Genomic DNA, 25126 nt, shown 5'->3' with positions numbered 1-25126 from the left:
TAAGGGAATGCAGAGCTCTCTCCTTTTGGGCTTCATCTGCCTGCCTTTCTAAATGTTTCAGAGTATATGGGGCTCATTTCTGTAAAAGTGAAATGTTTATTTTGCAGTGAAGACATTCATTATGGGTGGCTGCTGCCCTCCAACCCAGAACAACATGCTGAATTTCTCCCTCTCAAAGACGGGTCCTTATGGATTATTGTGCACAGCTCCTGGTGCATTTTGGAGAATTCAGTAGACTGGAAAACATGCAAAAATAACTTGTTCATCAGTCCAAGATACTTTTTAAGAGCAGTTTTTTTGGTGCTGTAGTCGTTTGCAAAAAAACATTTGCTGGGTCGCAACTCTTCTAGAACCTTTGTCAAAGCATCTATAGATAAAAATGCAGATGGACTTTCTTTTATTCAACATTTTTTGTAAAAATAACATGATTCCCAAAGTTGAAGATGGCTTTTACACAGTTTGGATGGAGTGAAACAGGATATGAAGTTAGTGTTCAGGAAGAAATCAGAAAAAAAAGGCTAATATGGAGCCAGACGATTTGTTGGGGCAACTTCTGAAGGGATTGGCTGAAAGAAAAAGAAGATAGCATAATAAAACGACTCACAGAGATCAGATGCAAAACTTAAATGATTAGAAATAACTGATCATAATTGGTGATCTATATTTAAGATTTGATTGGGCCTATTCATGGAACTGAATATGCTACGTATTCAGTGGGGCATACATAGCGCTGCTGTGGGGGCATTTCAGAAAAGCATGATTTTGACAGAGAAAGACAGATGGGAGTGTTGAACTTCAGATAGAATATGAAATATTTCCGGCACGTACTGACTTTGTCTGCCTTTACTTCTGATGGACATTTTATCAACGCCCCAAGGTCTTATCATGTGCTGGCATCTGAAGTCCACCTTGAAAAGGATAATACAGACAAAGCCAGGATGTGTGTCATCTTAGTGTGCATGTGGACATTTGTCTGTCTGACTAGAGTGTCTCACAAAAAACTTTTTTTTTTGGTTATTTTTATCTTATTGTTTTGGTATTTTTCATTCACCGAAAATTCATTGTGCAGACTCTTTTCTACATATATTTTTCTATTTCTTTTCAAAAACATATTACTAGTGGACTACACGTTAATATGTAATACTTGATATCTGTAGGTGGCGCAACCACTTTGGTTTTGTGTGACCTGCTGACCTTGAAATGAACCTTTTTGCGCTTCCCTGGATCTGTTGGGTCCACCCTCCTGGTGACCGGGTGACATTTTAGTCACGGTTTTATCCCATCTTGAGTTTACAAGGTCATCCGAAGGCTGGTCCTGAAGTTCACGAGGTCACGGGTCACACTCATGGTCTTGTAATCACAAACATGGTGACGCATAACGGTGACGCATAACAGAATAATACTAAAAAGGCTTCGGGATGTTTGTATGTAGATGAGCATGACTCTTCTGTACATAGTAGTTTATCTTAACAGATACATTATTCTATGATCTGCATCAAATACTCTGAATCCTAAAATTTTGAATATATTGCAGAAAAAAAAAGAGTTTGCCACTAAAAACAGCGGCATGGTAGATCTGCACGAATAGCGGGCTTGACAAGAAAATAGAATAATGAACACTAAATTGGTTAAAAGCTTTATATGATAAAGTAATGTCTTCAACTGGTAAACAGAGTACGTCACTGCCGAGTGCGTCACATGACCTACCGGAAACTGACGAAGACAGCAGTTAGTTTTCGGGAATCACGATCTCAATTGGAAAGCTGGTTTACAATAATTGTGACATATACATACAGGCTCGCTCCAATCTCCGTAAAAAATATGAAGGCAAAATATTATGTTTCTTTTAATCCAGTTTTTGTGTCAAAAGTGGGGTTGGGATGATTTTTAAATCCAAAGACGAGAACCTCATATGTCTCACTTTTACCTAAGGAAATTAGAGATCAAATCCCGAAATTAAAGGCATAGCGGTAAATGCCGTTATTGTTACAAAAAAAATGATTTTAATGATGCATTCCAAACGAGATAATTCCATCTGGGATAAAAAAAAAAAATATACATTCAACACAACGAAACAATGCTAGCGGCTCTTTAGCAGCAATGCTACTCGTTGCTTCCGGGTCATGTGACCCCTCTCTCCGGGAGCGGGGGTCGAGGACGGAGCTGTTTGTCTTCCGCATAGTTCGTTTCGACATGGCTGTCAGTGGCGTGTAATTTTTTTTCCCTCCCTTGTGAAACGTTGAACATCCAAAAAAATGGATTCAAAGGGACCTTTATATGCAGTATGTACACTCTTAGTCCATATCATATCGTTGCCATGACAGTGTTGAGCTTGTTTAGCACGTTGCATGTGTTTACTGTGCCATTAGCATCACCGCTAGCAGTCATTTTTGTCGAGGATGTAAATAAGCAAGCATGAACTGTAAAACAATCGTTTTATCGATTCTTTTCAGCTTGTTATTGTTCGGAACATATTCAGATGCTTCAGTAAAGGTTTTCTTTAGCTCTCAATTACATTTTTGCATAACCTCACTTGGATATGCATCATGTTCATATGAGTAAATAAATAACAGTCGTGAGATCATCCAAGATTGGTAGACATAATTTTAATAAGTGTAGCGTGGTATTTTTAAATACAAGGCGACTCCTCTGATTGCATTAATATATTAGAGGACACAGAGCGATTGATTTTATTGACATAATGGTATTCATCCTATCACTTCATCGCAGTGACAGTTGCAGCAATAATCAGATTAACTGCATTGATGAAAGAGTGCCTTCGGTAACATTTGATATATGTTGTAAATCCTCACAAAATTAAATTGCAAAGATGTTGCATCGTGACCAACGTAGGACATCAGTGTTCGGTAATTTGTAACCCTTACAATAAAAAGAGGATTCTTTGGAAATGATTACATTTTCTTAACTGATTCTTAACTCAACTGATTTTTTTTTTTATCAAAGCAACACAAAAGTGTCTTTCTTTTCTTTCAATTTATCACATTAGCACATGCTACTAAAAGTTGGCAACTCATTGTTGAAGATACAGATAAAATCACAGTGTTTACACAATCAGCCCATACAAAGACCTTTTATATACAAATTTACAATACCTGAATATATTTGCTTTTTGTTGAAATGCTTGATAAGATTATAGTATTTGAAAGAGTAATAAAATGTCAATCATGGCTTAAATGGATTTCATATTTTATTCTTTAAGCAGTCATGGATTTTGTTTTCTCTTAATTGTCTTGACATACAGAAGGGTGTGGCTCTATGACCTTAGCAGAATTGTCATTTGAGCTGTAGAAATGAATTGGCTTGACCTGATTTCTCATTGATATTGTTGTTGCAACAGGCAGGAGCGTCAGCAGATATGACACGGAGCACGGATGACGACTCGCTTGTGGATGGACCTCTAATATCTCCTGACGTTCTCCACTCGGCCATCAGGAGAGAGTTCCAGACGCTACCAACATCCACCCATGCCATCCTGCTGTCCATTCTACATGTATGATCTCCCTTCTGTCTGTGTGTAAATGAATTCCATGAATCCTTAATATTTTGATATGAATATTGTTCTTTTATTATATTATATTATAAACCATGTTTGATGTTTGCTTACTTACATTCTGTCTGCTGCGTTGTGACTATAAACTTAAAGAAAGCATCAGCTAAATGACCACAAGCATTAAAAAGGTCAATTAATAGAATTGACACGCTTTCTGAAAGAATTAATCATCTTGAAGGATTAATCTAAAAAAAACAAAATATATATAAACCACTGTCAATATAGTAATGACATTTTTAAATCACCTTTGTAAAATGAACATATCTACAAAAAAAGACTTTCGGTTATTGATTTTTTGGGGGGAGTTTTTGGAGCATTTTATGCCCCTTTTCATTTGGAGTAAACTGATGACAGGAAAATAAATGACAACTAAAGCATGATGCACAAAAGTTCAACTGTAATCACTCTTCAGTTTTGTGGCATTGTTCTCTGACTGGAGGATTTTACACCACAGAAAGTACTTTGGGGTTATGCTGAGATATTTAATCCTTTCAACTTTATTTACATAGTGGGTTTGTCTAACCTAATTTGGCAAAATTGGATTTACACGGTAGAACAGTACAACATAATAGAAACTTTTAAAGTTATTTGTACAAGCAAGACAAATTGCTTTCTACAATAAAACAATCTTATACAAATTGTCTCCAGACCCAGACCATTTTCACTATTTAGATGGATAATGCAGTAATAGGATGCCATCAGCAATGACAGAGAATGCCACTGTCATGTGAGGAAACTTAAAAAAATGAAGAAATGCCAAAAGACGGGTGTCGACTTCGATGAAAAGAAGTGGAAATCAGAGTTGAAGATTTAGAATGAAATAGTTAAATATCATCATGCATAACAAAGAGGTTTAGAGGGTTTTTAAAAGAATGAGTTTGAATAATTAAACATAAATAAACAAAATACAAATATCATATAATTATAATAATATAACAACTTAAATTGATGACGATAATAAAATGCTTAAAGAGAGGATCTCAGTGGAAATGAGCCAGAAATGAAGTAATAAAATTCCACAATCCAGACATTGAAATGAGTAATCAAATTAGGATCAAGCAAGAAGGAAAACAATCTGTTAAATGTACAAAAATATGTATGTGCTATGTTCAATATTCCAGTGCCTTAGCACCCACTACTTAGAATATCAATAATGGGGATTTAATCCGAGTAAAATGTTTGCATTGTTTTTCTATGGCTAAATACTGATGCGTTTGTTTAAATACTGCTGCTCTCTTTCAGGTTTTGTACGTGGTGCTGTCGGTGTGCGTGGCCGTGTTGTGCGTGTTGAAATTCGGCCGCCAGGAGGACTGCATGACTGTTTTGGGTCCCGTGTCGGGTGACAGTGCCATCGTGTTTGGGAAGGTGGGCTTATGGGTTTTGGTGATGCTGTTCAACAAGTGTGTGCATCATCATCATGATCAAGCCAGAGCAAGAGGATACCTCCGATTCTTCAGACTGATGGCAGGCCTCATACACCTGCCTCTCAACATCCACTCCACAGGTACGAAACTGTAGTGCTCAGGGTTCTCCACAGGATGACACTATTGTCTAAAAATAGTCAAGTAATGATTATTCTGCGTGTGCAGGAAATCTGGTGATTCTGGTCATTCTTGCTGCTCAGCTGTCACCGCCTGTAAACACCTTCCTTCTACTCAGCGTTATCATTTTGGAGCTGCTGGTTGCACTCCCGTGCCTCCTCTATTATGCAGGTAATCTGAATTTAGTTCTCATCTGGAATGTTGAGGAAAGAAACTTCAGTCTGCAGTCTCACATAGACAGCTGTAAGCTGCATAGTTTTGTGTTTGAGGAATATTTGTATTATTGTACAATATTTGTATTATTGTATCCAATTCAACAAGTCCTAGTTGTGAACCGTTCTTACTCAACTCCCATCCTTCGATACCAACACCCAATTCACAGGATAGTTGTTCAGAACTTCAGTTCTATCCGTAGCACTCGACCCATTTGTAATTTCAGAAATGCAAGGAAGCTGTGATTTTGGTCTCTATCATGAAGTACAATGAATATTTCAGTACAGCCAACTTGTGATTTTATTCAATAGGTAAGAATAGGTTTGACAGATTTAGCCTGTTTATTGTGAGAGTGGATCAAGACTTTAAAAGAAAAAGTAAGTATTGTGTTCTCTCTTCTTTTTTACTTTCTTAGGCAACGTTCTTTATTTTGCTTAAAGCATATTCCTGTGCAAAATTGTAAAACAAATGACCGCTCTAGCCGTTCAGCATTTTTCTGTTATGAATACTGATGAATCTTAAAGTCAAATGCAGGTCAGTTCATGAAAACCCATGCTGTGCTGACCTCCCTTCATAGGTGACAGACAAATTGACTTAATTGACTGTAATCGACACACAAACAGTCACTTTCCAGCGCGCCAGCACAAAAACACAACCCTTAGCTTTGCAGTATCATGCTTTTTGACTAATGTTTTCACCTTTGTCAATTCCTTCAAGATCCTCCTTGTATATGCTTTGTAGAATAATACAACATCTGGGCTTAAAAGCACCTGGACTCTGTTTTGGAAGCAGTGATTCACACAGTGATTCAAATTGCTCATTTCTGAACAAGAGATCCATTTGTAACATCCCACATTCAGGCATTGGTCATTAATGTGGATCATTTGATGACTGTGACTTTTCTTATTCATTCTCTCCCTATAACAGCCTGAAAAAAATATTTCAGATTAGTTTCCATGTTGTTGCCAGCAATTATTTAGCACTAGTGCAGAGAGAGGCACACCCAAAAATTACATTACACACACGAAAAACACACGCAGGCACACAAGAGAACACACACTTACTCTCTCTCGCACACACACACACACACACACACACACACACACACACACACACACACACACACACAAACACTACCCCCACTCTATCTGACCACATTCGCATCACAATACCTGCCCTGCCCTTTTCAGACTCGACAGCATGACAATCAACCATTCAGCTCTCCTTCACTGTCTCTCTCCCACTGACCCTCTCCTCTATCTCTCTCCGCTGATCTGCTGATTTTCACCGGATACCATCAGTACGCAAACGTTAGTTGATACCTGCAGCCATCTGTGGTTTGTCCCTGCCTTCCACTTGGAGGCTGTGAACAAATTAGTGATATTTAAAGTAAAACAGCATGGTAAACTGCAGAGGGTTTTTGTGCATAGAGATCAGAAGCGTGCAGTAAAGCACTTCCTTCAGCTTATGTTGACTTGAAAGATTCTTTGCTACCCCAGATTTACTGATGTGTTGATTTTGACATTTAAGACACAACAGATGACTTAACAAGTGCTTAAGTGGTGGTCAGATTTATTGTGCCAACACACATGCGCCCAGTCAGACTTTTCTGCTGGCTTGTTGGATAAAATACCATATGGTTTTATGTTTAAAATCTGTTATGCGTATGAGAGGTTAACTGTGCTTGTTTAGTTTTGTTTTAAAAGTGATGTAAAAGCAACAAGGTGGTGCGGTGTCGGCTGGATGCTGAAAAAACTTCCTTCGGGTCACAAGATTTCTAATGTAGCTCACAGACGGCCATCTTTGCAATTTCTGGCTATAACTTTGACTTTCTTCTGAGCACAATAGTGTTCATTATCAGCACCTTTGTTTTGCCATTGTGGTTTGCAATATAGATTCATAATCAATCCAATTTGCTTGAAAATTGCTGTCTGCATGGAGCGATTTCCAAATCGCCAAAAAGACAGAGCTGTAATGCACAGCTGAATACGAATTGAAATTGACATGTAATGTCCTACTTTCCTGTTATTACTGACTTCAGAAATATCCCAGTACATAGAATATTCTAAAAAAAGAATAATTACATATAATTGACCATTCCCTTTTAATATGGTTAAACAAATTACAGTTACAATATCACAGAGAGGAGAAAAAAAGACATGCATCAGGGAAGATACTCATCTGTAAAGTTTTGTAAAACACTTCAATATAAATGTCACGCGTCAGATCAGAAGCATAAAACCTTTTGTGTGACGTAACTCCTAGTTCCAGTCAGATATTTATCACAAGTGATAAAACTCTGAATTTAAATACTGAGGTTAGTAACGTCAAATCTGGTGTAAGTTATATTTAACTCATTGTACTGGATAAAACTATTTGGAAAAACAGTCAGTGTGTTTCTTTTTTTTTTTTACATTGATTTTACAATTACCTCATCATCTGGTCGAACACCACGAGAAACAGCAGAAATAGGATCCTCATTGTCTCACATTTTAAAGTTACCCTATATTTACTTAACTTCTGTGTATGTGCCTTGTTAAATCAGTATGTGAGGAAAGCAAATACACCCGGCTGTCTGTCGTTGTGTAAAGGAAGACTGCTGTTAAAGACGCCGTATCAGAGGATATTGATTTTGAGCAATCTGTATTGAAAGGAAATCCATATTAAAGGTGTGTTTGGCAGCCGAAGGGCACAGATCGGTGGCCGAGATTACGGGGAGGCAAGCCGGAGAGATAAGAAGCGTTGGGATTTAGCCTAGCCAAAGGGTAACCCTTAGCCACTCCACCCAAACACCCCCCCCCACACACACACACACACACACACACACTCACAGTCCCCGTGTTTACACTGAAGGTGATCCACTATGTCGGCGGGGGTATCTGTATTGGTTTGCCAAATTCCAGCCCGGATCAGTGCAGTGAGCCACGACGCAGGCCGAGCGACGCCTCGCAGCGCAGAAAAACCTTTTAATGGACTCCTTCGGACCGGCGTGCGGTCAAGGTGGCGCGAAAGAGTTGGTGAGAAGAAACCTACTGCAGATAGAGAGGGAGAGATAGAATGCCTGCAGCTACGAGGTCCATACAGGAAGGCCTCGTTCAACCTCTCTTTGAAATGCGTGCTGATTGTAAGTGCATGTATGTGTGTGTCTTTGAGGTTTGCAGTATTTTTTTCTGCCTCTCATTTTAACATGAATGCGCTCTGCTCGACAGACCTCCGTGCACATCAAAGCACTCACTTCAAATACATCTCTCTCCTCCGCCACACCAGAAGTTAGTGTAAGCACTGCAGGGCAAAGGGACACACACACAGACACACACACACATACATTTAAACACACTTTGATATAGATTCTCATGACTATTAACACCGAGCTGTTGTGCATTTTCATTCATTTTATTCAACTAGTCAACTGTCAAAGATAATTTCAGACAAAATTTCATGACGAAGTTCTTGATGTCTTCCAAGACTCGAGATGCTGGTTTATAAAATGCTGAAAAAGGCAAATTAAACCAAGTTCACACACATACGCATACATTTAAACACACTTTGATATAGATTCTCACGACTATTAACACCGAGCTGTTGTGCATTTTCATTCATTTTATTCAACTGTCAAAGACAATTTCAGACAAAATTTCATGACGAAGTTCTTGATGTCTTCCAAGACTCGAGATGCCGGTTTATAAAATCCTGAAAAAGGCAAATTAAACCAAGTTCACACATTTAAAAAAGGAAAGAGAAGGAAGATACAGACAGTGAATCTGATAATGATCTCATTTTTGGGGGTTTAGCAGTTTGGGAAATGTATTTCTTCATTCAATTTAAAAGTGATGTGCTGAAGGACGGAGATGAAACCCAGATCAGGATGAGGGTTGCGGGACCCGATGATAGACAGTCAAAACACTCCATCCCAAGTCCAAGGAGGGACCAAAAATCTCATATCATAGTAATGTGCGCGTCTTCCGTCAATTGGCTTTTTCTTTTCTTAGAATACCTGAATGTCTGTCTCAATATTAAAGAGCATCCGCATAGAAGTCTGAAGATCATTCTGGTTCTCTGGTTTGTCATCGGCCGATGCGTCATCGTTAGCGCCACACGTGGTACCATTAGGGTTTAGCACCTTTGTGGCCTCGCTGTTATCACCTGGAAATGTGCACTTCTCGTTGAGCGATTGAAGCTTCTCAGATCTTGAGTAAAGAAAGTCTGAGCACTGTCTGTCCGGTCGTGTGATAGTATCTGACAAGGAGGTGTGAAATGTTTCACGTCCTTAAAAAAAACTTCTCCCTCACTCGCTCCATGCATCAATTCTGGTATCGCTTGTGGTCTTTGACGTGACGCTTTTTCAGCTCTCAAAAAACAAACATTAATTACAATCATGAAACAAAAGAAGGTCATCATATTGCGTATTACAATTGCTCAAGCATGGACATACTGTTGGTGTCAAGACATGTCATGCCAAACTCTAGATTTAGAACACTGACAACAATTTACACGTATTACCGCTTTTAAATCGTGTTTTCTACAAAGACAACTACAATACTCTGCCAAATATACAAGTATCAACATGCCAAGAAGGATTTATTTTGACGTTTAAGTTCTGTTGTCAAGGTAACATCAGATTTACATCATCAATCTGATTTTCATCTATCTAACTTGTAGGGTTTTACCAACAGTGGTGGAAATAATCTTCTCATGTTGAAATTTCTGGTGCTGGATTGATGTCAGTATTCAAAAAGCAGAATCCCTTTACATTAACCTCCTTACTGTCACATTTAATCACTCTGAATTTGCAGCTTCACAAATCTAATTTTAGTTGGACTCTGGAAAACAGCTGCAACTTTATATTTTCACATATCATGATTTATATATAAATCGCTTTTACAGTACAAACTTAACTGACATAGTCATAATTAGGAAATATTATCTCAATCTTATACTGGAAAGAAAATGCGTTTGGCCTGATTTCGGATTATTCCCGCCATGAGATGAGGAAAAATTTTTTTCTACTCACCAATAGTTTAAAAAGCTAAAAGGAAAAAAACACTACACATGTAAGGCTTGATGCATGGTAATAAGTTTTTAAAATTGAAAATAAACAGAAGTAAAGCAGTATCTAATACAGGTCATTAGGATATAGCATTATTTCATGAGTGACAAATCAATAAGAACAGTGAAACTCAAAAATCAACAATGAGGTTTTCGGAAACCAACAAGAAAACAAAACAAGAAAAATTCATATTTGCAATTAGAAGCACAATAATAAGAGTATACCTGCTGTGTTATTTCCTATCCACTCTGGATTATGTTTATCAAGATAAACATTTACAAATTCACATTTCCAGAGCATAGGTTTCTGACATGAATGACCATGCCATTTTAGTTGTTGACATCTCTCCTAATCTTCTAAAAGCACTGCTAGAAATACATTTTTACAGAGAAGAATCTTTGTCATGCAGCTATTTCAGTTACGCTGAGTAAGTGAATAGTGAGCTTCGCAAATGTTCGACAAACTTGAGGAATCGGCTAATAATTTGTCCTTCTACGTCCTCACTATTTGTCCTGAACCATCTTTTTTCACTCCTCCCATTCTTTCCATTATTGAAATGTCTCACTACCTCACACATGCATGCTCGCGGTAGCTGTATTTGCAAGCCAGCGCGCGCACACACACACACACACACACACACACACACACACACACACACATACACATACAGGGTCTCATTATGCAGGAATGCCCAGTATTTCTTTGGATTGTGTGTGAGTGTGGATGCAGAGAAGCAGTACTGGAGCAAAGTAAAGATTGCACTCTTTAGAGCCTCCCTGACAATTTCCCCTGACTAATGACTCTCAGTCTTATCAATCCTCAGCCAGCTCCCCCTGCAGTCCCTTCTCATACATTTAACCTGCATACACTCCGTGGCTTTATCTCGGTCGAAGTCTTCTCCTAAATTTTGTGTCTGGCTCCTCTCCCAGCTGCTGTAGTTTGTGCACCAGCACCTCGACGCAAAGCCCACCTCCTGTGTTAAGGTGTATGTTTAGGGTGGGAGAATTAGAGGTTTGAGTGCAGGATATGGCAGCCCATAAGGACTAAGTGCAGGATATAACAGCCTGTATGTGTTTAAGAGAGGGAGAGGCATGCAAAACTGTAAAAAGTGTGCACTTTCTCACCTGAGTGATTCGCGTTTGTAGGAACCCTCTCACTACTTAAGAATATCGGTGTGTGTTTACGGGCAACTGAGCCATCATTGGTTTGTGTGTCCGCAGTCAAAGTGATCAGGTTCAACAAAGACCGAGCAGCACCAGATATCAGCCAGGAGGAGCATTTGTGGTCCTATAGCGTCACGAGCCTGCCGACAGAGACGGGCTTCAGGTAACCTTTTTCTGTGGCGTGGTATATATTTATTTCATATGAAATTCGAAAAGAAACCTCTAGATGTGATATTTTAGGTAAACACCAGCAAAAAAATGTATTTGAACTGTTCAAGTTTGACGACAACAAATTGCAGGTGTGTGACTTTTTATCATTCTTTGAAATTAATAGAGGAGACTGTACAGAAATATACATTTCTATTTCCAATGTGTTGCTCCACATTTATAAAATGGCATCACACCAGCTTATTTATCTGAAGTGGGGAAGTCATGCATGCTTGGATGTGGAATTTTATTTGTTCCCGAGGTCTCAATGAAGACTCTTGGCAGGTATGACGTTCCAGCATCTGCATGGGTGTCCTCCGGGTTCTCCGCTTTCCTCCCACAGTCCAAAAACAAGCAGAAGACTAATTGGAAACCTCTAGTCCTGCCATTTCCCTAACCACAGGATTCATTAATATTTTTTTTTCCAAGTGTTTTTAGTACTTTCCATCAAAAACACACATTCATTTCTTTCAGATAAAGATGTAACAATTATCATTCATTCAGTCATTCTGCCGCTTTCATGAATTAATAGTGTAAATATAGATAGATTTTTAATGAAGTCTTTACATGTGCACGGATGAAAATTGAAGTGCGTCATCAATTTCTGCCAGTGCTAATGATCGACAATGTGGCCTTTCAGACTTGAAACACCAAAATAGTCGTATAATCTTGATGATCATTTTAAAAATGCCGCCAAGCTTTTTACAGTCTCAAAAGTCACTCACTTCATGTCTACCTGTGTTGGTGCCTTATTTTTTGCATTATAGAGATGGCTCCAGCTTAGAGGAGGTGGTGGAGAAGCAGGCGGACCTGATTGAGTACCTGAAACAGCACAACAGCATACTGAGCAGGAGGCTGCTCAACCTCACCGCTCAGCACTGACCAGGGAAGACCTTCCCCTTGTGATTCCTCATCCTCTTGCTTCTCCCTTTCCCTGTCAACCAGCTGCCACTCTCACTGGAGAAGAAGAAAGTCTGGAGAGTCTCATTTTAACACAAAGAAGAGGGAATCTCATGGTTGGCATTGTCATTGGATAAACCACCAAAAGGATGGAGATGCCTGTGCATGTAATAGCGTAAACTTTTCCACACAGTGGGACCTGTTCTGCACGGCATCCGCACCTGAGATGGACGGACAATGCAGAAGGAACTGAGTGGAAGACTGGAAAAAAAAAAAGCGGGTAGGAGGAGTCATGGGTCACAGATCAGAGGTTAGATGTTTTATCACCCCGTTATGACCCCAAGTGACCTGTGTTTGCTGCCGCTTGTGTTACTGTGAGAAACAAAAGGGGCAAAATTTGTTTTAGAGATCATCTGCACTGATGGAAGGCTACCATTTAAAGGTACAGCCAACAGTTATTTTATCTATGAATGTGTTATTGCTTAATTCTGTTAATTTGTTGATACATTTAATTGTGTTTTTGTGATTAAATTCAAATAAACTTTGATATTAAATGATCTTTTTTTGTCTTTCCAGGATGTAGTGCAACTGTTATGTCAATTTCTGCTAGTCTAGAATTTTCCCACCGCAGGCTCTATGTCGAATATCAACAGCGGCAGGAAATCATGTCAACTAGATCTCAACGCTGTCATTTGAACTTTCCGTGTTTGTTCCCTGTTGTGATGCCTTTATGCCGCAGCATCCATAACTCTGTAGGGAGCGCAGTATTTACGACATCTTACCCATCAGGCTTCTGTTGGGAACTCGGTTAACAGCAGGTGTTGGGATTCCTCACTGAAGACCCCCACATATATTTATATTCTTACTTTGATTTTATTAAGTTTCCCCCAGGTAACTTCATATGAATGCTGTGAAATGTAACAAATGACCAAAAATGTTAAACACATACAATTTTTATTAAAAAAAAAACAACCTTATATGTATTTATTAAACATTTGAAGTGCATATATAACATTATAAACCCTTTGTAAAATTCAAGGTAAATTCTGTTCATCTACAGCTGCCATTGCTAGGACATTTACTGCTCTTTGGTTTGAAGCTATTAAGTAGTTACTTAAATACATGTCACTCGCTGGACATATTGGCTATTAAATATGAAGACGGAAGTCACCTGCAACCGAGACGGCTGAAATTTGCTATCCCCAAACTTCCACGGGATAAAGTTTCATTGTGTTTTGAGTGAAAAAGTCAGTCATTGGGAAGCCTTAGCTGCTTATCCTGCAGGTTGTGTGCAGACATGATTGTCTGTGAGGGATATTCCCGGCATCTCGTGTGTTTTTTTTTTTTTTTGTTTAAATCTCCTCATCATGTTTGAGTCTTAGCACTGGACTCCGTCCGTGGTGCTTTGGGCCACACACTGCAGTCGCTTCTCGTCTCGCTCCGCCTGGTCTTGTGCTTCAATCTGTAATGATGGAAAACAGGTTAAGAGGGGTTCAAGGGTAAAACCAAATCAAAGTGTTCAGAGGTCGTGTCCCCATAGTACATTCCTCAAAGCCTGTCTTTACATTGTTAGTCAGATTTATGTTTGAGACCCTCGACTCCTGTTCAGCGTGAACACACACCTCTGCCACTAATCACACACACCTTCTTAACTACCAACTGAAAGCTCTATAACTTGGTTCGGTTTCAGGTATCGCACAGCTGCTGCTCATAACCCCCATTACACCCCGATGCATTTATGAAGCACACGTGCACTTTGTTGGCATGTCTCTCACCTCAAGGGAAAGGTACTCTGGAGTGGAGAGGCAGGCAGCGTCTGTGTGGGCAGTAATGTTTGTGGTATTTTCTCCTCAGGTTCAGGAAATCTGGGGGACAAAAAAAGGATTGTGCACAATTAAAACCACCAGACGTAAAACTTTTGTAACTCAAACCCACCAGTAATTTTATGAGATGTGCTTTTAACCGTGACTCGTGTCTGCAGGTACACCCTGCCTATCCTAATTAATCCCAAATGGAGGACTTTTAACTCAAACTGGGGGTTTTTCAAAGACAAAACCAGAGACTTATTTTAAGAGTCACCGTTTCTCTAACAAGAACTGAGACACTGGCAAAGCTAAAATGATCTCCCCCACCCAGCCGCAGACTGCAGAGAAGCAGGGCCTTTGTAGGTTATATTGTTTGGGCCAATTTACCAATAGCAATTGGACCCCCCCTCCTAATAAACCGTGTCCCACAGACCTAACACATGATTATTTTTAAACGTCTCTAATAAATCCACTTTGACTCCTGCGGTTCACAGGCTGCTTAGACGAGCCCAGGAAGAGATAAAGTGCCAGATGACTTTATGACTCCCTCTTCCTCCTCCCTGCTAGAAGCGGCCCACCACCACCACGCCTGGAGGTGGAGGTAAGCGTCCTTACACTTGGCACTGCTCCTCCATGTCATGTTAATAAAGCACGGCTATTTGCATGGCGTTTTAACACCGCGGTCACAAAAGCGCTCCGGAGTGCCTTCCAGCCGGGGACAAAGACTCGCTTGGGGCCGCCGTGATACCCGGCGGCATTCGCCAACCCCCCCGCCTCCGCCCCATCTTTATCCTCGGCACTTAAACGTCACACGAAGCTCATTAGAATCTTCTCTGTTAAACGAATGCTGCTGGTTTTTCCCCTTACTTTTGTTCGTTTACAAAAAAAAAAAAAAACATCCGGAAAGCGCATAAAAATCTGAAACGAAAATAATGCAGTAATCAAAAACACTACAATTTACTTATCTCACCATGTCGGCTAAATTGGCAAACATTTAAAGTAATGATAATTAACTTGGGTCTTCCAAACTTGGTTGTACCAATATTTACTTTTTTTTCAACCGGGTATGTGGTTATTTGATTCAACGTTTGTATTTTTTGTTTTATTTTATCATTTTTTTCACCCTCGTCGATCATAGTTGTGCTATGTAAGATGAGGCACCTTGTAGAGTTCACCTCACCGCGAAGGACATCGCCGACGAAAGTCAATACCCGTAAAAAGCATTTCAATACCTTTTAAATTCTACTTAAATGTTTTTACATTGACTACTAACCATTGACTACTTGATGTTCTGAATTTATAATGGAGCTTGTTCCAAAAACCAAACCACCAATTCTTAAATTAATACCGAATAGCTAAAACTGTACTATGCTAATTAGCTTAGTCGGCTACTCGAACAATTTCACATTCTTAACTTTGGGGAGAAAAGGAAAATAAATAAATAAATAAATAAAATGATCGACTGTTTGACGTAAGTAAACAAACCACTTGGAAGAATTCACAACTTGTTGAATTTTTTGGGGGGGAGACAAAAAAATGATGATCCAGTGTTGGACGTTTAGGGGCACCTGTCGGCCGGGTCTGGGCTCACCTGGCCTGGCGGAACACGCCGGCGCAACGACCGCGACGAGCAGCAGGAGAAGGTAGAGCAGGTTGAAGATCTTCATGGCTTCTGATGGACGAGACTTCCCCGAAGGTTTGAGAGTCCCCGGTGATGCTCGGTGTGCTTGACCTCCGTCTATCCTTCTTGTCTCTTTCGGTCCAGAAGCCAAGGCGCACCGAGGAGAGCCCTCTGCAGAAGTGACCCCCTTTTTCCCCCCTCAGGATGACCAGCGTGTCCCTGGAGAATTTGCGTGTCCAGTGCGAAAGTGATTGTCTCTGTGAGGAAGGTGCTTCTCCCCCCACCTTCTTTATACTGCTTTTTTAGAGAGGAGGAGGAGGATGGGGGGGGTGGAGGTAAGCAGGCACCCCCACCCCAATGCACCGACACACCACACACACACACACACACACACACACACACACACACAGACACAGAGGCACGGTCTCTGCAGCATTGCACATATTGACCCCACATGTAGAGGGTAATTCAAATGACAGGAAGCCCCCCTCCTTAACCCAGCAATCCTGGAACACACACTCATGCAAGCCGCAGTTTGTGATGCATGTGTGTTTGTGTGATACAGTGTTCAAAGAGCGGATGGAGTAGGCAGTATTGATTTACTGCATGTAATATTGGAGCAAAGATTTTAAGAAGTAGCAGGTACTTCAAGAACCAGGCCCTTGCCCCCTGCCCCCGCAACGAGGACACATGCACACACACACACACACACACACACACACACACACACACACACACACATCTGGTGATTGGTGAGGGGTGGGGTTGGAGCAAGCATCTATTAGCAGAAGTCTCAACTGAAAGGAGATGCACACAATTAAAAGTCAGACTTGGTGTCTGGGATGCTCAGGTTTTCTGTCTCTGCTGGCTGCATCAGTGTCTCATCGTGCATCTCATCTGCATCAGGTTCTTTGTGTGTCCTTGTGAGCTGTTAACATCTTTGGTTATTTCTCTGTGCTCAATTTTGAATGGATTTAAGTCAGATATACTGTTTTTCAGAAAAAAAACCATGTATAAGACCGTCCTTGATGTATTTTGTTAAGACTGGTTCACTTTGTCTGGACCTTCTTTGGAGGGCTGTGTGAAAATACGATTTTCAGTCTGCAGAGTCTAGATGTACGACACATTCTGTCAGGACTCAAATGCAAGATAAAATAGTTTTTTCTAGAATTTTCCATCCACTTGGATGTCAAGATGCCCTTGACAAGTAACTCAAAACCTGAATATCTTGGGTTGGTTCTTCACTGAAATTGTGCAGTCAATACAGTGCTTATGCTTAGACTTGTCATATCTGAGAAGTTCAGTTTCTTTTTAAGTGGAAATGTTCATGTTTGTCTTGTTCTTCAAATCTTAGATGGCCTATTTGCACTTTTTGGAACAATTTCTAGCCATTTGGTGGTACAGCAGGGGATGTGCTTGCAGCAGGTAAGCTGGTTCACTTGGCATAAGCCCCACAGATGCCGCCGGCTTTTCCAAACTGTTGGGGCTCATTAGTGTGTCTGCTCACGACTGGCTCTGTCGACCGACTCTCCATTCAGCACCCAGCTAATGAATTAACACATTAAGATGAAATGTCAGCCATTACATGTGAATGAGGATTAGAGAAGCAGCAGGACACTAATGGACCACTGGGCTCAAAATAGTCGCCAAAACTTTGAACAAGCATCTGTGCCGTTGGCCCTCTTTTGCCCTGAAAAATAGACAAAAGAGAACGCAGCCTCCCTGTTTATTGATTTCGCTATTGTGCTTTTGCCATTCTGTCTTTATTACTTTATTGTATTTGCAAAAATGTCACTTGAAATGACAGAGATTCCTCACGGATCTGGTCAACTTGAGCACTCGAGTACACAAGCTACCGTGCGGACACACACACACACACACGCGTACACATACATTTGTCCTGCTGCAAACACTCAGCTAAGGTATGCAGTTTGTTTCTCTGGCAAACTACACTTTGCATATCAGCTGCCATTGTCTTTAAAACTTTTATTTTCCCCCATTTGAATATGTTAATGTCAAATCAATTGTCATTCAGAGCCACCTGGTATCTGCTGACTGCTGCCAGATTTCTGTTGCTCTCGTCTCTCTCACTTTCTTTCAATCTGCCCTTCAAAACAGAGCAAGTGCATTGTACCGAAATTCTCCCCACCAGGTTTTCTGTGTTACTCAGTCGAGCGTGTTGTAATATTTGCTCTTCCCGGGGATTAAACGTCTTGACAGGGATTTCCCGGCCTGGTCAAACACTCCCCTTCGAGAGAGGCACGCACAGCAACACACACAGGAGGCAAACTCCACTAAACTCCCTTAGCTGCTTAGAAGGGCTGCCCCGCAGAGATGAATCGAGCCTTTTAAGGGTAAATGTTAGATGTGTTGCAGTGACATTGGATCTTGATTTTTACACTTTAACAGACAAAACACAGCATAACAAAATATTGAACTGTTATTATCGCAATTATTTGTGATTATTATCCAATCATTAAAAGAAAATTCCGATTTCTCCAAACAAATGAATATTTTTTTTAAATTTGTCCAGCCAGTGTGTGGTTGTCGAAGTTGTTACATAATTTTTTTTTTTATTTATATTTTTAGGCAGCTTCTGTTTAAAATACATGCATATATGTTTTTGGTATAAATAAGAACAATAATAAGAAATAAAGAAAATCATAGCCTTCACACTGACTTAATCAAAATAACCGTTTACGTTAAATTACTGTGCTGATCCAAGTGGAATAAAAAGAAAAATCAACAACAGTATTAGTACATGAAGCAATGCTTCATATCTACCCGTTAGTGGAAATGTTCCCCAACATTAGTAATAAATGGACCACTCATATTATGAGTAGCCTGTTACCAGACCTTTTTGGATGCTACACTTAATGAGATGTGAAATTACGCAACGATTACGGAGTTTATCGCAGGCAAAGCAGTGGAAGAATGTTTTGTGCTGCGTTGTGATGTCTGAGTGTGTGAGTGTGTTAAGTGTCCCAGAAGAAACTGTGATCCGGGGCTGAACCGTCATGGCTGAGATCTTTACGGCTTCAAAGGAAGCTTCACCTTCTCCTCCTCTTGACTTTTCAAGTGTTCCTCTCCCATCATCTCCTGACCAGGATCCACAGATAAAGAGCTTCCTCTCTGATAAAAACATGTTCAGAAGAACAGTGAGTCATAAAACATGTGGTGCACTTCCGCCAGTCGACCGTCATTGCACTTAGTTAAGAAATGAAAACAATATGCAGTGTTTAGCAGGACCAGAGCATCACCTAAGAGAAAGGCAGAACTCCACACCAGGCCTCGTGGTGATTTAGTGAGTCAGACCGCTTTATCAGCCCGCTATTTTTGTCTGCAAATATAACACCTGTTTTCTTGCTTGGGAACCCAATGAGAATGAATGCTATTATTAATGAATTTTTAGCTGATTTTTCTTCAGCTTGTGTAATGTCAGGGGATGTATCTATTATAATTTCCTCCTAGCATACCGGTATCACTTTAAACATCTCATTTTGTTCAGACTGTAGTCTTTATCATTGTAGGGAAGACTGAAAAAGTATACAGCATATTCTAAACTATGTAATTTTAATTTAATAAAAATAAAATTACCATCATTCTGGTGTGGTCTGATATTGACCCAGTGACCCCGGCCTCCTAAATAAAACCTACAGTGTTCAATTTAGTCTCCAAAGTGTTGAAGCAGGGATAGCCTAAGAATAAATCACATATACAAGAAAAATGTCCATATCAAGTCATCATTTTAGATTTTTAGGAACTTGGTACTACAGATTTTCAATTTCTCTGTAAATTTGCCAAGGAAAACATGAGCATATTTTTTATCTCTTAGTCATGTTTTGTCATATATATGATTATTTAAGTTGATATCCTGAAAAAAGAAGGGATCAGGTTCTGTCCTGGTGAACGTCTATTTTCTCCAAGTGCGCTTCTTGTTTATTCTAAAACCAGATCTATCTGGATTTTGCATCCCTACTCATTTTTTCGTGATCCCCCCAATTGTCATCCATAGCGGACACAAAGAAGATGGAGCGTCAAGAGAACGAGCAGGAGAGCTAAAATGTGCCGGCTTGTCTGAATATTTCGGGGTGTAGTTCAGCATTCCTGTGTGTTTATTGTGATTTGATGAGGCACTTCATTGTCCATCGTTTTGAGGGACAGGGACTCTGTTGTCATGCCATAAGGTTGTCAGTCTTAATGAGGGTCATAGCTAGCCAGAGCTTAATTACTCTTAAGACCTCTTATCTCCTATTGCCCAATCCAGACCCCAATGGAAGCATATACACATGAACAGCAGTGCCCACTCAATACACACACACAGCGTAAGCCATCAGGACAAATCACACTACCTGAGTCACAACGCAAATGAGTCCGTTTTTCTCCTTTGTGACGAAAAAAAGAATCTTGCTACTGTTAATGAACCTCCCCGTCTTTATTCCAGAGATCAACCCCTCTCTGACGGCAACTAGACGGCTGACTGTGGAGGAGTGACGGAGGGCTCACGGGTCAAGGGGCAATCTCAACAGGGAGCTGCCCCAAACCCCCCAGGATGTCACCCCGCGAGGGCCTCAGGGGCCAAAAGTCACTTGGTTTGTTAAATTCTAACCCAGACACAGTGGCTTCTCTTAACACACAAACCCAGGCTCTTGTTCCAGAGAACATACACAGCAGCAGATAAAAATAAACAGGGATGTTCTCTTTTTCTGCTGTTTTGGCAACAAATTTAACAAAGTTGAATAACCATTATGTCAGAGGTTTCCATTTACAACCATGTTTTTTTTTTTCCCCAAACTCTTAACATGTTGAATCTCTTCTATGGGCTTGGAATCCGCTTGTAAATGTTCAGTTCAGCAGTGTTTACGTTGCCTGGATGAAATCATTTTCTTGCACTGAAACCATCCATACTTATTTTGATTATCATTGTAAAGTTCTTTGCCTGAACAGGTACTGATGCTGTCAAAGGTGGTCAGCGTTTTTTTTAACCAAAAAAAGCAACCAAAAACAAGAAATAAAGGTACCCATCTTCAAAATGCATTTTCCAAAGGTGACACGCAGAAGGACTGAGAGAAACTGCAAAAATAATTAAACTGTTTTGCATCAACAAGATGTTTCCATCACACAGATTGTTTCAGAGAGAAAAATCAGCATTTGTGTTTTGTTTTTTTTTTTAAATCTCATTTTGTTTAATTCCAGTGAGTCGCATAGCAGCCTGCATTGTAAACTTTGGTACACATCAAAGATGACACTTGTCATTTTATTCTTCATGGCATCTGTGTGGCTCGTTTGGTGATGATGCGCAGCTTCTTTCTGAGCAGTCCTGCCTCCAGCCCGTCACCGACTCCTCTGTCTGAAAGAGCATAAAGTTGTAATGGAATAAAAGCAATGTTTGTCTGTTTGTATCTCACTGCAGAGGAGAGGTTGGTACCTGTCATGAGTCCTTGAGGCTGGGTGCAAATGGAGGCTACGCTGAAGAAGGAGAAGATGACAAAGGCAACAATGATAAAGGTCAGCTCAAATCCAGAGAAGGGCAGTTCCATCTAGAAAGCTACACAACACAAAGAAGCCAGTTACAAGATCTAAAATCTTCACAATTAGACAACAGCACATCATCCCTCCCTCCCAAGACATCACAAGATTCACACCACATGTTGTCAAAGCATCACATATTGCAATATTATTTCGGATTTCTGTTCTAACCTATCAATGCCTGACTGTGCTGGAACTTCATTCTGGAAATAAAGTTATAAGGATGAGGACGTCCTTAGGAGTCCTCCTTTTGGTGCCATCTGATCGAGGACACCGTGTTATCTGATTCCTTCATTCCATTTTTGGATTTTAGAATGTGGACTATATTTACAGAAGGTCTCAGCTCGCACATTAATCAACAGATACCAAGTTTTATGATGGTGATCATTCCTTCTGGGATATGAGGCCTCAAAATCTACCCTCTTCGTGCTTATTTTTATTGTCATTTTTACGGTGTGAAGTTGGTTAATTCCCTAATGATCTGTTTTTTTGTCACGCCTTATTGGAAATTAGTATGGTCTTATTATGCATGCCCAGGAGTTTAATTGTGCTTGACACACATTTTATAGCTGGAATTAAAATGTAAATCCTTGCGCCTCCACCAGAGGGCGACACAGCCCTTGTACTATCACTTAAGCTATTTGTCACTACTGTAAAATTATGCTTTACAATTCTGTTTTTAAAAATGGTTACAATAAAACAGGAAAGAAAAAAAATCAAACACAAGTGATCTTTATGACCACATCCGGTGAAATGATGATTAACATAATAGTGATACGATATCAATACGTGATATCTTCTGTCAGCTCTCAAGAAATTATACATATATTATTTGTCAACCACATCTTGTCACTTTAAAACAAACACAAGATTTCTGCAGATTTTAGGAGATTTTAGAAAGGAACGTCTTTCCCGAGCTGTAGATTTCAACAAGACCTGACCTCTGTTTTACATGTGCAAACATTTTTCATCACTAGCACAGACATTGTATTGTGAAAACAAAGACGGCCCATGGTTATTTAATTAAAACCTACCTTTGGGAAAATCTTTGTGGCTGTTTCCAGATCTCAAGATCAGAATGAAAGAGATTGGGTGTATCCCTTCCAAAAAAATGCATGAATGCACACACTTTTCATATGAACTGAAGGCATGCAAGAGATACTGTCTTCCACAGTTCGTTGAAGTGTGTGTTGACTGGATTGTCTTCTTCAGCTTCTTCTCTGTACCTTATCCTGGAAATAAACGTTGCTATATCCTAGTACAAAGTGCAAATAGAGTCATACTTACACCCAAGGAGGTCATTGGTTGGATTTGTTTTGATATCCGATAACACGGAAGTGGACACAGTCACTTGCAAGGTTTTCAGTGACGTGTACTCTGAAGGCAAAGAACACCGACGTTCTCTTGTGTTGTGAAGGATTTTTTTTTGTTGTTGATTATTCTTTGGAAGGGAGTCTCCCCTGGTGGTCAGACTGTCTCACTTTGCATTTCAACATTAGTACCTTTGAAAAGGGAAGATGACAGGAGGGGTTGACAGAAAACTTCCGTAAGCAAGATTTTTATTACAGCGAGAGGGAAAATGTAATGTTAGTCTTTTGAATTTGTGTATAAGGAGGAATAAAATGTTAGTATTTAAACCAGAAAACACTGAAAATTACGGAAAGTCGATCTCTACTTCAACATTTTATAGTTTACATTCATTGGAATATTTTTATTTTACAACTGAAATTTAAAGCATTGTTTCACTTATCTCCTGCATTATATATTTACTTTCACAATTTGCTCTCCGAAAGGAATCCCAGCAGCATCATTAATTTTGGATACAATTGATAAAAACAAACTACATAATACATGATTTGATTTCTACCCAGATAAATCTAAAAAATATAATTGGAAATACTGGAGCCCTGAAATAAATGGGCCATGCGAAGTGTTAAATATCTGATTTTATCTAATCTTTTTCAATCGATTCAAAGTTTTTGTCACATGTACAATCTGGAAACCATCCCTGATCAATGAATTCTTGTTTGACCCTTCAGTGAAGCCAGATAGGTTATTGCAAACCAAGTCTTAATTTATTCTAATTATTTAGAAATTGTAGTTTATTACTCTCGTTAAATATCAGTAGTTTGTTTTTAGACCTGCTCAGAAATGTATTTCATAGAAATATGTGTGTGTGTGTGTGTGTGTGTCAATCTGTCTATCTGACTATCGATCTATAAGAATAAGGAAGTGCAAGGGAAACTGACCAATATGATGATTTAAGAAATAGAATATATTTAAAAATTACTAGATTGATCTCTGCTGAAACTGGAATTTGCAAAAGTTTGAGGTTGCTTGTTGGTATGATCCTTGAGTCTACTGTGGCTTAAAATCTGGTTGGAGTCTAAACTCGAAGGGTATTTAAAATTAGCAGACATTATTCACACAAAGTCTGAATTACATTTTAAATCATGAACTAAGAAAATGACGATTTGAGTTTTTTTTCTGTCAGTGTGTTTGCAGCCATACCCTGAAAACGTGCACATTCCTCATTCTTAATCCCAGTGAGTGTGAAGAGAGCGAACACCAATAGAGAGAAGATGATGGTCAGCACTTCCAGCTCTGTGAATGGAGACATCTTTTCCCGCCGTAGCTGTTTGTAGACCGTGGCATTTGTATTCACAAACTTTCCAGCAAAGGCAACTTCAATCACCAAATAAGGAACATCGCATCGAGAACTTACCCACAGTGTGTTACAGGAGCATCTAAATGTGATGATGACACACTGTGTGGCTGATATGCACACCCAGTTACTCGGACCACAAAGAGCAGACTTTCAAGTCCCACCTCAAATGCAACTGCGATTGTATTAACAGTAATTATTAATGGCCTCTGTGTCCCCTGCGTAAGAAAGCTGAATTAATTTTTTAAAATATTTTTTCTCACTTATATTAATTTGCTTTTTAATGGGTGGAATTGGGCCTCAGTGAAAAAAAACTCGCTGGAGCAGTTAAAGGTCTGGTTTTCTATATGAAAGATTTCCCTCTGCAATAAGTAAGACCATCAGGAAAATTGAAAAATTAAACATCACTTATTAATTGTTCCAATGCAAGCACATACGGTATCTAAGCAACTTGCTTTTTGGAGAAAATTGATAAAATTCAATTTGAAACCGATTTGGAAGAAATTGCTACAATGCATTCTGAATCTTGAACCAATTGAAATGATTGCGGCTGCGCTTATTGGTGTGTAAGATATTGTTAATTAAGGAAAAAACTTTAATCGGTGTAGCTCTGCAGATGAAGTGATATCATAGAAAATGAGACATGAAGCCACATAAAAAGTCCCCCCTAAAAGGGAGTGTGGAATAGCAGTTCTTAAGCTTGTTTTTCAAAGTTTCCACATTGTCTTCTGATTTTAAACCAGACCTGGAAAGTCGAGTGCAACAGAAAACAATAATCGTGGCCTGCTGGTGTTGAATGACACAGGGCTGCTTTGTATCTCTAAGGTAAAATTAGGCCACATTGTTGACTCAAAGGTGAATGCA

At 39.6% G+C, this 25126-nt stretch overlaps 2 protein-coding genes and 3 long non-coding RNA genes across 7 annotated transcripts; 2 read left to right on the top strand and 3 right to left on the bottom strand.

Annotated features, from left to right (window-relative positions):
* Positions 1–100: 100 nt before the first annotated feature.
* On the bottom strand, positions 101–2114 carry LOC147228999 (uncharacterized). 3 transcript variants are annotated; one of them, XR_015106977.1, is made up of 4 exons: positions 1708–2114; positions 1195–1350; positions 833–908; positions 101–566 (listed from the first exon to the last, which is right to left on the bottom strand). It is a non-coding gene; the product is annotated as an uncharacterized LOC147228999 (long non-coding RNA). The 3 variants fall into 3 exon arrangements; XR_015106978.1 differs by having other exon boundaries at positions 829–908; positions 1195–1315; XR_015106976.1 differs by having other exon boundaries at positions 1195–1315.
* A 21-nt stretch (positions 2115–2135) lies between these two features.
* tmem192 (transmembrane protein 192) lies at positions 2136–13201 on the top strand. Its single transcript, XM_086157413.1, has 6 exons — positions 2136–2282; positions 3359–3511; positions 4814–5075; positions 5161–5283; positions 11593–11698; positions 12510–13201. The coding sequence occupies exons 1-6, from the start codon at positions 2256–2258 to the stop codon at positions 12622–12624; spliced, it is 786 nt and encodes a 261-aa protein (XP_086013539.1). The 5' UTR covers positions 2136–2255; the 3' UTR covers positions 12625–13201.
* Positions 13202–13222: 21 nt separating this feature from the next.
* On the bottom strand, positions 13223–16357 carry apela (apelin receptor early endogenous ligand). Its single transcript, XM_086157414.1, has 3 exons — positions 16039–16357; positions 14418–14507; positions 13223–14104 (listed from the first exon to the last, which is right to left on the bottom strand). Exons 1-2 carry the CDS (start codon positions 16112–16114, stop codon positions 14419–14421), a joined length of 165 nt encoding a protein of 54 aa, XP_086013540.1. The 5' UTR covers positions 16115–16357; the 3' UTR covers positions 13223–14104; position 14418.
* A 4113-nt stretch (positions 16358–20470) lies between these two features.
* LOC147228996 (uncharacterized) lies at positions 20471–22319 on the top strand. The gene is made up of 2 exons (XR_015106975.1): positions 20471–20660; positions 21482–22319. It is a non-coding gene; the product is annotated as an uncharacterized LOC147228996 (long non-coding RNA).
* On the bottom strand, positions 20671–22858 carry LOC147228995 (uncharacterized). The gene is made up of 3 exons (XR_015106974.1): positions 22632–22858; positions 21497–21616; positions 20671–21418 (listed from the first exon to the last, which is right to left on the bottom strand). It is a non-coding gene; the product is annotated as an uncharacterized LOC147228995 (long non-coding RNA).
* Between the last annotated feature and the right edge of the window lie 2268 nt (positions 22859–25126).

The sequence above is a fragment of the Fistularia commersonii genome, chromosome 12 (genome assembly GCF_037954325.1).
Source record: "Fistularia commersonii isolate RoL2024-O1a breed Wild chromosome 12, RoL_Fcom_v1.0, whole genome shotgun sequence".
Lineage (NCBI taxonomy): Eukaryota > Metazoa > Chordata > Actinopteri > Syngnathiformes > Fistulariidae > Fistularia > Fistularia commersonii.
This window is presented reverse-complemented; position numbering and strand designations above follow the sequence as displayed.

Bases quoted from the DNA above. Each gene is read 5' to 3' on its own strand.
- apela (XM_086157414.1), bottom strand. From the start codon at position 16,114: ATGAAGATCTTCAACCTGCTCTACCTTCTCCTGCTGCTCGTCGCGGTC. The intron at 14,508-16,038 runs GTGAGCCCAGAC...TTTGTCCCCCAG, and splicing joins GGCGTGTTCCGCCAGGCCAG to ATTTCCTGAACCTGAGGAGA.
- tmem192 (XM_086157413.1), top strand. From the start codon at position 2,256: ATGGATTCAAAGGGACCTTTATATGCA. The intron at 3,512-4,813 runs GTATGATCTCCC...GCTCTCTTTCAG, and splicing joins TCCTGCTGTCCATTCTACAT to GTTTTGTACGTGGTGCTGTC. The intron at 11,699-12,509 runs GTAACCTTTTTC...TTTGCATTATAG, and splicing joins CCGACAGAGACGGGCTTCAG to AGATGGCTCCAGCTTAGAGG.